At 40.2% G+C, this 12,620-nt stretch overlaps 1 protein-coding gene across 1 annotated transcript in view; it reads left to right on the forward strand.

Annotated features, from left to right (window-relative positions):
• The window catches only part of LOC140200971 (protein FAM13B-like), a gene marked incomplete at its 5' end in the record, with an annotated part of 150,514 nt that overhangs the window by 63,188 nt on the left and 74,706 nt on the right, over positions 1-12,620 (forward strand). Inside the window, 3 exons of the mRNA XM_072264611.1 lie at positions 4,155-4,297; positions 6,008-6,049; positions 8,796-8,961. Of these exons, the coding sequence (XP_072120712.1) occupies positions 4,155-4,297; positions 6,008-6,049; positions 8,796-8,961 (351 nt within the window). The remainder of the gene's footprint in view (positions 1-4,154; positions 4,298-6,007; positions 6,050-8,795; positions 8,962-12,620) is intronic.

The raw sequence follows: 12,620 nt of genomic DNA on the forward strand, positions 1-12,620 counted from the left end.
AATTTCATCTGTATTTGCAGCCACTGACATCTGCAGCTCACACAGAGTGACTGTTGGTATCACAGTAGCCTCTCTTCCACGGGTCATTCTACTCGGGCGACTAAGTTTAGAGCAATAGCCTGACCTAGTCAGTGTGGCTGTGGTGTCATACTTCATCCCACTTTTTTGTGAAGTCTTGAATGCTTTTTTGTCTTCATTGGCATGGAACGTTGAAAATCTACCACACTGTTGGACCTTAGAGAGGGCTATTTATTCTCCTGAGTTCATTGAAAATAGGTAATCCTCTAATTTTCTACATTGGGTGAGTTGGTAAAGTAATATATTGCTTTCGAAGAAAGTTAGCCTAGTACAGGTGTCCCCCGCTTTTTGAACGTTCACTTTACGACACCTCGCTGTTATGAAAGACCTACATTAGTTCCCTGTTTTTGCTAACAGGTGTTTTCACTGTTACGAAAAAAGGCTGTGTGTGAGAAAAGCAGCGTGCGCCCCAAGCAGCCGCTCTCCCCCGGATTCAGGACTGCATTTCTCTCCGGCATTGCTTAAACACGCGCCTGTGAGCAGCCGTTAGCAAGATGAGTTCTAAGGTATCAGAAAAGCCTAAAAGAGCTCGTAAGGGTATTACACTTAGCGTAAAACTAGACATCATTAAGTATTTCGATCGTGGTGAATGAAGCAAGGACAAAGTGAGTTTGGCTTGTGGAAGTTGACGAGGATGATGAAGAGGTTTTGGCATCGCATGACCAAGAACTGATAGATGAAGAGCTGATGCAATTGGAAGAGGAAAGGATAACCATCAAAACCGAATGCAGTAGTGAACGGACTGAAAGTGAAGTCGTCTAGGAACTGAATGTGAAGAAGATAACCTGCCTGCCCTGATGGAAACCGACAACGAGATGACACCCCAGTGTCCCACCACCCCAACCCATGGGCCACGGACAGATACCTATCTGCGGAGAATGCAGCGGTAGCCGGGATGCACCCAGCGCATCTTTAAGAAAAAAGCTGAAATAAACAAGCTAATTAATTAGGTGCTGCCTGGCATGTAAATCGGCCCAGATCAGAGGCGACACAATCGGCAATTGCCTCTGATCTGGGCCGACATTTGTGTGCCGAGCGGCATCTAATTAATTAGCTTGCTTGTTTCGGGTTTTTTTCTTAAAGACGTGCTGGGTACGCCCCGGCTACCGCTGCACGCTGCATTCCCCGCAGATCGGTATCTGTTCGCTGCCTGGAGGGTGGGGACCACCGCACCACCCCAGACCTCTGACGACTCAGCCTAACACACCATCATCAGTGTGCTCTGCGCTGTCTTCCCAATTCCCCCTAAGTGATATATTATTCCTACTTTATATAAGCTGTGTATTTTTACATGTTATTTGGTATGATTTGGCAGCTTCATAGCTTAAAGGTTACTGGAGAGAGTGTTTCTGCTGAGAGCGCTTGCGTGAGATTTTCTGCCGAGAGCGCTTGCGCCGTGTTTCTGCTGAAAGTGCTTGTGTGAGATTTTCGCTACGGAGGACAGTGCGGCAATGATTGTGGAAAAGTATTTTTACTTTATATAGGCTGTGTATTTATCATATCATTCCTGCTTTTACTATATGTTACTGTTATTCTAGGTTTAATGTGTTATTTGACATGATTTGGTAGGTTATTTTTTGGGTCTGCAAACGCTCACAAATTTTCCCCATATGAATAAATGGTAATTGCTTCTTCGCTTTACGACATTCCGGCTTACAAACCGTTTCATAGGAACGCTGTACCTTCGGATGGCGGGGGGAAACCTGTAATTACAAAGGGTATGAATACTTTTCGAGCCTTATAATTTTGGTTTTTCATTTTTAGTAAATTGTTGACAAGTTTTGGAATTTTTCTTTTGATTTGACATGATGCACAATGTTTTATAGACTAGATCAATAAAGTCCTCCTTCACCTATATTTTAAATTTAGAAAATGAGACAGTAAAATGTGAAAATATTTGTGGGGGCTATGTTTTTGCAGGGCACTATATTGTATCTTTTCTGCATGGGTTCTTGGTCTACTTGGTATGTCAGAGACAAATATAGTATTTGTCTTTATGAATTCCTCTAAGGCTTTGCTTCACTCTACAATTTCCTGCTGCCCCATGTTTCTTGCCTCTAATTATTTGAATATTTTGCCCCTCTGTTGTCCTATTTCTGACAAAATCCCTTAATAGAGCCCATTTAATAAGATATTATTTTCTCATCATTTCTCCATTTTAAAAATAGTTCAGGAAGCATCTTTTTGTCCAAGCTTATTTTTGATTGTGTCTCAGTACTATTATCCTGATGGCATCTCTTTCCCCTGTCCCCTTTTTACTTATTTATAAACAACAGTAGTAGCTTTCATTTTACATAAGAAATAGGAACAGTAATAAGCCATCAGACCCCAAGAGCCTGGTCTACCATTTATTGAGATCATGACTGATCTAGCCGTGGTCTCAGCTCCATGTTCCTGCCTTTTCCCCCCTAACCTTTAATATGCCTGCTATGCAAAAAATCTATCGATCTTGCATGTATTTAATGAGGTAGCCTCGACTGCTTCCCTGGATAGATAATTCCACTGATTCACTACTCTCTGGGGAAAAACAATTTCCCCTTATCTTTGACCCAAATCTATTTCCCTGAACCTTGAGATCATGTCCCCTAGTTCCCATGGTTGTTTCCGATCAGTAGAAACAACTTCCCTTGTTTGGTGTTTCTAAAGTACTGAAATGTTCCATACACTGGCATTATTTAAAATTAGATTATTAATGTAAACAATATTGCAATAATAAAAATACAAATTTTAATTGGCTTTCAGGCCTATAAAGGTTCTACCAGAACCCTATCCTCCTTTCCATGTTTTAAATTTTCTTTACTGTATTTGTAGGTTGTGATTTGTAGACTGTTAAAGACCTATAAAGTACAGAAACGAATCCTTCAGTGCACAGTCTATACTGACCATCAAACATCCATTTACTTGAATACTGTGTTAATCCCATTTTTATGATTCCTAGGTTCTACCCTTTACATGCACAGTAGGGGTAAGTTGAAGTAGCTAATTAACCTACCAACCCGCATCAAAGAAACTAGAGCACCTGGTGGAAACCTTTGGGAATGTGCAAACTCACACGCAGTAACAGAGGTTGGGATTGGACCTGGGATCGCTGGAGCTCTAAGGCAGTTGCATTACTAGCGGTGCCTCAGAATAATTGTGATTGTGCTTATTTGTACCTTTCCAGTTATCTGGTTTATTGTTGTCACATATATCGAAGTACAATGGAAAACCCTGGTTTTGCATACCACCCGTATGGATCATTTCATCCAATGCATTACAAGGGATAAGCAAAAACAGAATGCAAAATGAGGTCTTATGGTTACAAAGGAAGTGCAGTAGAGACAACTGTTAAGGTGCAAGGCCATAATGAAGTAGATTGTGAGGTCAAGAGTCCATCTTATCGTACTAGGGACTGTTAAAATAGTCATTAACATCAGGCTAGAAGCTATCCTAGAGCCTGGTGGTACATGCTTTCAAGCTTTTGTGTTGTGCCTGATGGAAATGGGGAGAACAGAGAATGTCTAAGTGGGTGGGGTTGATTATATTGGCTGCTTTACTGAGGTTATGGGAAGTGTAGACAAAGTCTATGGAATGGGGGCTGTTTTTTTTTTTGGTAGTCTTGTGCGGAACACTTGGTATACCAAATTGTATATACATCTGGATAGGATGCTTCCTATGATGCATCAATTAAAATTTTGTAAGGGCCAGAAGGGATATGCCGAATTCCTCTAGCCTTCAGAGGAGGATGTTCACTCAACCCTGTTTGTCTCAGCACTGTTGTAAACAGGAGCACACCCAACGGATCCTTTCCTGTAATCTATAACCAGCTCTTTTGCTTTGCTGGCATTGAGGGAAGGATTGTTATCATGACATCATGCCAGTTGGTTTTATGCCAAAGCATTTGGTCACCATTATCTGGAATTACCACTACTTTTACTTTTCTGTAATTTTTTTTATTTGAAAGTTGTAGGAATCTTTCAGAAGACTTGGCTACTGAAAATATCTTATTATTTTCTTTTGTTTCAGAGGAACATTGGCTCAGTATGCCACTAGCTTTGTTTTTTCCATGATGCTAGTATTATGTTTTGAAATTTCAGGTTACTGAATCATGTGAAGAAAGCAATAAAACTGGGCAAACTGATGAACTTCCTAAAGAGAGGATGTTGTTGATGGTGAATACTGAGCACTTGCTGGTGACCAAGAATATAATTGAATCTGACAATATTGTTTTGTCAACAAGGTAAATTATTATCTACTTATCATGTGGAATATATATGCGAAGTACATCAGTGTGTATTGTATTTTTGTTCTTTTTCATCTCTGATTCTGATTTGGAATTGATGCACAATTCTAGAGAAAGTAATGGTTACACAGCACAGACATAGGCCCCTTGATCCACCATATTCATGGTGACCTGTTTACTCATTTACACTAATCCTGTTTCCCTGCATTAAGGCTGTATTCTTCTGTGCCTTCCTTGAGGAATTCTGTGTACAGTGTTCACATCTGAGCTCAAGCTATCAAGTCTTTTAGATTTGTGCCATTATAAAGCTAAAATTCCTGATTCAGTGTAGTAAAATACTAAGTCTATTAATGTGTTTACATTAGTTGCCTTCTATAAAATACCATCTCTATTGACAATTCAGGTGCATTTTATTCTTCTGTTCTGCAAGTACAGCAGTATAGGTTGAGGGGAAATTGTTAGTATGGACTAAAGAAGATGAATTCTGTTAACATCTTTATTTGGTTACTGCAAGTGTTCTTTAAGGATTTAAGAAAAGTAACAGTCTTGAGCATTGCTTTAAGGTGGTTCTTGAAATAGACACTATTTTCCAACAAAGAAAAATGTTAGACGTTAAACATCATTTTCACTAAAGGAACATATTTATAAGCATTATAAACGGATTACTCATCCATTTATAAAACTTCTCGGTAACTTTTTATTGATGAACCTGATGTTCATTTTAATTGTATGATAACCTGGATATAGTTAAAGGTGGTAAATGAGAACTAATATGGTGAGCGTCCAGTAACATCCAACTTAATTTGCAAAGTATGTGTGGTGATCAGTATTGCCCAAATGTAAATGTTTGATTTAGTATTGTCAAGAGGTCAGCAAACTACTATTGGTGGCTGAGTAACCTTGTGATTTTTTATTTTGAAATTAGAAAGCAGGTTAGAAAGATTTTTTTAAGTGTTAGAAGGTACAGAATACAAATGTTCAATTTGTGTTGCAGACAGTTCATAAAAGCTGTAACATGGAGACAACTTGTGAACTGATTGGAAATAATATGTAATACAGTTTCGTGTACCATTCACAGCAATTTTTTTTTATTGTTTTGCCATCTGAAACATCAGTGAATGTTCAATTCCTCTTGGTGAAAATTAATATTTATATTTTTCTTTTCTGAATGGATGATAGGATGATTTGCTTGCCTATTATAAACATTTAACAAAATTATAAGTAGCACTGATTTGGGTATAAATATTGTAAAAGCTTGGATGGACGTGGTGTGGGCTGGTACTTAAAGTTTTGAGGGATGCTCACAATTTGGAGGCTTTGAGTCAGATTAAAATGTAGAAGTATAGTTGTATCTGCCCTTTTGGGACCCATAGCCGTACGCAAGATAGAGCTTGGAATTTCTTTTCTGGCAATATTTATTCCTCAGGTATATAAAAGCTTATAAGTTGGTAGTTTGTCTCTGTCAATACTGGATTCTGTTCTTAAATTATCTGCTGACTTTCCAGTGTTACAGTCTCAAAAAAAAAGACAGGGTTTTACTTTGCCCAAAGAGCCATTTGATTTGACCTAAGCCTTAAGAGAATTGCTATAAAAATGAAATTATTTTCCTACAGTAATATAGGATAACTAGGATTCTTATCTTTGTAAATTTACAATTTCTGTGCATTTTTGCACTATTTCCCTACTCCCTGTACTTTTCTCTTGCAGTGCTCATGGTTCCTCTGTCAACCAAGTGATTGTACCTGCAGAGTAAGTACACAACATTTTTGCAGCTGGTTTAAGTACATAAACAGCCCTAATTACAAATACTTTTCATGTTTTATTTGCTCCTAAGGGGTAAAGAGTAGGAATTCCTGAATTTTCTCTTATTAAAATTGACACTAATGTTAATGTTCTTGCTGCCACCCTAACTTAAATCAGCTGTTCAGAATGATTAGACCTCTGATATTTCTGATTTGGTTCAATTGACACTCTCATTATAGGAACCAGGAAGTCTTATTTTGAAGTGTCTCGGGAGGAAAATAATATATTTATAATTGATATGTGATTTAAGTAAAGGGACTAAAGCAACTCTTGTTAAATTTATAAATGAGACAGATTGGTAGGAAGGTAAGCTGTAAAGAGGACACAATGAGGATACAAATAGTGAGAAGTTAAGTTGAAGAGCCAGTGGTCTGACAAATTGAGTATAATTCAGGGAAAATACCAAATTCTACTTTTAGGCAGGAAAAATAAAGAAGCACATTTATCCAAATGGTGTGTGATTGCAGAGCTGTGTGTGATTCACAAAGGATTGGCTAGCAGATACAGCAATTAATAAGTTGTCCAGGGAATTGAATACAAAATGATTGCAGGTTTTGATTTTTAGGGCACTGGTGAATTGGACTTGGTTTATTATTGTCCCATGTACTGAGGTGCAGTGAAAAGCTTGTCTTGCATATATTTATACAGAGGCCACATTTGGAGGACTGAGTCTAGTGTTAATGGTTTCATTTATGAAAATATTTTAAATTATTGAAATTACAATACAATCTTCATATGGTAAAAGGTAATCAGCACACTGGGACTTCAGTAGTGTCAGACTAGCAGATTTTCTGGACTATAGATACAAGTCTTATTATTACCCCAACGTAACTTTTAATTCAGTGTTCAGTTATATAACTTTTTTTTCCTCAGTGAACCCAGTGAAATTAAAGGGAGGGTGGTAAATGGGGGCCTGGTCAGTTTAACAGTTGTGCAGCATATGGGGAGTGTGGGAATGAGGGCGTTAGTGAGTGACATGAGAATGTGCAGGTATCAGCTAGTGAGCCAGATACAGAATTAGCAATGTCCATGTAGTTGGATAGCAGTTACCTTGTAAGCTTCCTGCATTCTGTAAAACTAAGACTTGCTTCACTTCCATCTTGGGAGACATATCTACAGTCCATCTAAAACTGTTATGAAGAGGCATATTACATTCAAGTTGCACCATTGTTCAGAGAAGGTTTGACGTTTGAATAGCTGGAATGGGTGCATTCTCTTTATGAGGAAGATTTGATCATGTTATTCTTTTATCTCCCATTCTATAGAAAAGTTTATTTTTCTCACTGTAAAGGAGGAGGCTAATTCTCTTTACTTCTCTACTTAATTCCCTGCTGAACTCCTTTGTATATCCTGAGAATGAGTATGTGCTATGAAAGGATTTCTTTTGCCTACTAACATTTTATAATGGCTTTTGTGTGAATTGTTGTTATGACTAGAAATTTTTGGACATGTACAGTATGTTTAAAATAAAGATAAAGAACTTTCAAGATGCAAGTCAAACTGAATGTGTTTGTATAGTAATCAGAAATAAGAGTATGTTAGGCCATTTGACCTGTTGCGATCTCTTCACCATTCATCTGTGTCATGGATGATCGACCTTGATGCCATTTTCTTGCACTATTCCTTTACTACCGAGAAGTATATTGATATGTTTTATGTGAACTGTTTATTTGAAAGTCTAATTTGTATCTAAATAAATCATGTGAAATTGGAGAAATTTCAAGTCTTTCAATTTGCATGTATAAAAATATGCAAATTGCTTCCACATAATTTCACTTTGATCTGTATGTCAGGAAATTATGTATTTTTAAAAATTATTTAAAATAAATTCTATTTAGCTAATCAATGCTAGAGGAAGTATTGAATGATATGTCAACAAAATTTGAGGATGTTAGTAGTCAGCATCAAATTAGAATGTAACAGTAATCTTGACTATATCTTATTCTCCCTTCCTTTGAGTTCAGCTTTAACTTTCTGCCAAAAAATTGGTTTAAATATCAAATTGATGATGAGGCCTCCTTCAGTCAGGATCGACCATGGATGTTGCACCCTAGTTGTCTAGATAAGCAAGCCAGGGCAGTACAATATGGAGAGCAAGCTATTGCCTATGTAGCAAGCTCTCCCTCTTGGTGCATCTGATGAACACAAAGGAACGGCAGAGACCAATACAGTTTGGCACCAGCAGCATTTCAGGAATTGCCAGTCAATGTTGGACTGCATTAGGGACTCCAGCTCTGGATTTTTCCTCGGGATTTACTCCCAGAGCCTTCCCCATGAGTGGGTACAGCTACAAGGCAGTGGAGGTTTGAGATTAGAGTTTTTCTTTGCCTAGATGAGCTGCCAACCATGGCTGATGAGCCCCATCTACCCAAAGTGACTGGTTTTAAGGTGCCAGTAGCTCACCTCTACCCCTTCTGTCAGTAGAAACTGTTCCGCTGGGCTCAGGTAACTAAGCCACAGGTGAAGACCAGGAACTGGACTTGATTGTCAGAGGCTTTTTATCATTAAATTAATGTCTTTTTTTAAAAAAAGGTCTTCAATTTGCATTTTGCATCAGTACAATTAGTTTATCAAATCTCTGCCATAATGGTTATAGTCGGCAGATATGGGAAATAATTGGGCATCTGATTTTAAAGAAGAACAATTTTCTGTCACCGGCATGCAGTTTATTTGATTTTTTTTTACATTCTAGGGAAGATTTCACTGAAGAGAATAGCTGCAATGCCAGTGTTAGCAAACTAGCCCTTTCAGATACTTTGCAGCGTACAGATAGTTTGGGAGATGATGATCAGGAGAATTCACTACATAATTGTACATTGGAAGTACTTGGGACTCATTTGCACCAAAGTGTTGAAAATGTAAGTATAAAGATGTAGATATTTTATGAAATGAATTATGAAGTTGAATGCTGGAAATACTTAGATCATACAACCTAAGAAGAGAGAAAAATGGGACTAGCAATTCAGATTGGTGATCTTTCAACAGGATGGGATAAAAGTTAGACAAAACATGTCCAGGACATGTCCTTTTGTTGTTACCATTAGGAAGAAGGTACTGAAGTGTGAAGGCACACACTCAGCAATTCAGGAACAGCTCCTTCCCCTTTGCCATCTGATTTCCAAATGTACATTAAACCCATGAACACTACCTCACTACATTTTTTTAAATTTCCAATTTTGCACTACTTAATTTAACTATTTAATACACACATTTACTGTAAGTCAGTTTTTCCCCTATATTAATCATGTATTGCGTTATACTGTTGCTACAAGGCTAAACAAGACCATGACATATGCTGGTGATATTAAACCTGATTCTGATGTGTGGAAAATGATATAACATTAGTCATAGCAACACACATCAAAGTTGCTAGTGAATGCAGCAGGCCAGGCAGTATCTCCAGGAAGAGGTACAGTCAACGTTTCGGGCTGAGATCCTTCGTCAGGACTAACTGTAGGAAGAGCTAGTAAGAGATTTGAAAGTGGGAGGGGGAGCGGGATATCCAAAATGATAGGAGAAGACAGGAGGGGGAGGGATGGAGCCAAGAGCTGGAGAGGTAAGGTGATTGGCAAAAGGGATATGAGAGGATCATGGGACAGGAGGCCCAGGGAGAAGGAAAAGGGGGAGAGGAGGGAAACCCAGGAGGATGGGCAAAGGGTATAGTCAGAGGGACAGAGGGAGAAAAAGGAGAGAGAGAAAGAATGTATGTATATAAATAAATAATGATGGGGTACGAGGGGGAGGTGGGGCGTTAGCGGAAGTTAGAGAAGTCAATATTCATGCCATCAGGTTGGACGCTACCCAGACAGAATATGAGGTGTTGTTCCTCCAACCTGAGTATGGCTTCATCTTTACAGTAGAGGAGGCCGTGGATAGACATATCAGAATGGGGTGTGGAATTAAAATGTGTGGCCACTGGGAGATCCTGCTTTCTCTGGCGGACAGAGCGTAGGTGTTCAGCAAAGCGGTCTCCCAGTCTGCATCAGGTCTTGCCAATATATAGAAGGCCACATCGGAAGCACCAGACATAATATATCACACCGTCCGACTCACAGGTGAAGTGTCGCCTCACCTGGAAGAACTGTCTGGGGCCCTGAATGGTGGTAAGGGAGGAAGTGTAAGGGCATGTGTAGCACTTGTTCCGCTTACAAGGATAAGTGCCAGGAGGGAGATCAGTGGGGAGGGATGGGGGGGACGAATGGACAAGGGAGTCGCGTAGGGAGCGATCCATGCGGAAAGCGGGGGGGGGGGGCGGGAAAAATGTGCTTAGTGGTGGGATCCCATTGGAGGTGGCGGAAGTTACGGAGAATAATGTGTTGGACCCGGAGGCTGGTTCCTGTCTGATAGCTTCATATTTCCCCTTACTCCAATTAAACGTTTTCCGAACTTGTCTATTCCTATCCCCTTCCAATGCTATGGTAAAAGAGATAAGATTATGATCACTATCTCCAAAATGCTCTCCCACTGAGAGACCTGACACTTGACCAGGTTCATTTCCCAATACCAGATCAAGTACAGCCTCTCCTCTTGTAGGCTTACCTACATACTGTATTGTGTCAGGAAATCTTCCTGAACACACCTAACAAACTCCACCCCATCTAAACCCCTTGCTCTAGGAAAATGCCAATCAATACTTGGGAAATTAAAATCTCTCTCCACCACGACTGTGTCATTATTACACCTTTCCAGAATCTGTCTCCCTCTCTGCTCCTCGATGTTCCTGTTACTATTGGGTGATCTATAAAAAACACCGCATAGAGTTATTGACCCCTTCCTGTTCCTAGCTTCCACCCACAGAGACTCCATAGACAATCCCTCTATGGCTTCCTCCTTTTCTGCAATTGTGACACAATCTCTGATCAGCAGTGCCACAGCCCCAACTCTTTTGCCTCCCTCCCTGTCCTTTCTGATCTAAAGCCTGCCCCAAGCCATTCAAGTCTCTGTAATGGCCACAACATCATAGCTCCAAGTACTGATCCATGCTCTAAGCTCATACGCTTTGTTCATGATACTTCTTGCATTAAAATAGACACATCTCAAACCATCAGTCTGAGCATTCCCCTCCCCCCCTTTTCTTTCTCCCTCGGCCTACTGTCCCATGATCCTCTCAAATCCCTTTTGCCAATCAACTGTCCAGCTCTTGGCTCCATCCCTCCCCCTCCTGTCTTCCCCTATCATTTCGGATCTCCCCTTCCCACTTTCAAATCTCTTACTAGCTCTTCTTTCAGTTAGTCCTGACAAAGGGTCTTGGCCCGAAACGTCGACTGTACCTCTTCCTAGAGATGCTGCCTGGCCTGCTGCGTTCACCAGCAACTTTGATGTGTGTTGCTTGAACTTCCAGCATCTGCAGAATTCCTCGTGTTAACATTAGTCATAGTCATAGTCATACTTTATTGATCCCGAGGGAAATCGGTTTTCGCTACAGTTGCACCATAAATAATTAAATAGTAATAAAACCATAAATAATTAAATAGTAATATGTAAATTACACCAGGAAATGTGTCCAGGACCAGCCTATTGCCTCAGGGTGTCTGACCCTCCAAGGAAGGAGTTGTAAAGTTTGATGGCCACAGGCAGGAATGACTTTCTATGATGCTCTGTGTTGCATCTCGGTGGAATGAGTCTCTGGCTGAATGTACTCCTGTGCCCAACCAGTACATTATGTAGTGGATGGGAGACATTGTCCAAGATGGCATGCAACTTGGACAGCATCCTCTTTTCAGACACCACCGTCAGAGAGTCCAGTTCCATTCCCACAATATCACTGGCCTTAAGAATGAGTTTGTTGATTCTGTTGGTGTCTGCTACCCTCAGCCTGCTGCCCCAGCACACAACAGCAAACATGATTGCACTGGCCACCACAGACTCGTAGAATATCCTCAGCATCGTCCGGTAGATGTTAAAGGACCTCAGTCTCCTCTGGCCCTTCTTGTAGACAGCCTCAGTGTTCTTTGACCAGTCCAGTTTATTGTCAATTCGTATACCCAGGTAATTGTAATCCTCCACCATGTCCACACTGACCCCCTGGATGGAAACAGGGATCACCGGTGCCTTAGCCCTCCTCAGGTCTACCACCAGCTCCTGAGTCTTTTTCACATTAAGCTGCAGATAATTCTGCTCACACCATGTGACAAAGTTTCCTACCGTAGCCCTGTACTCAGCCTCATCTCCCTTGCTGATGCATCCAACTATGGCAGAGTCATCAGAAAACTGCTGAAGATGACAAGACTCTGTGCAGTAGTTGAAGTCCGAGGTGTAAATGGTGAAGAGAAAGGGAGACAAGACAGTAATTACTGGAGAGTTGAAAATTGTTACTGTCCTGTTTCTTGCAAAGCTGCCTTCCCTCGGTGACGATTTCTGAAGTTGACACCACTTGCTTTTGCATATTTTCTGGAAACACTTAGTTTTACTTCATGACCATCTCTGTCTCCCAAGTCTTAGCATGGTTTCAATCCATCTGGAGGGTCTAAGGAATGTTATCTACGTTGGCAACTTAAGGAAAGATTCAGGGGACTGT

This window comes from Mobula birostris, chromosome 7 (assembly GCF_030028105.1).
Source record: "Mobula birostris isolate sMobBir1 chromosome 7, sMobBir1.hap1, whole genome shotgun sequence".
Classification (NCBI taxonomy): Eukaryota; Metazoa; Chordata; class Chondrichthyes; order Myliobatiformes; family Myliobatidae; genus Mobula; species Mobula birostris.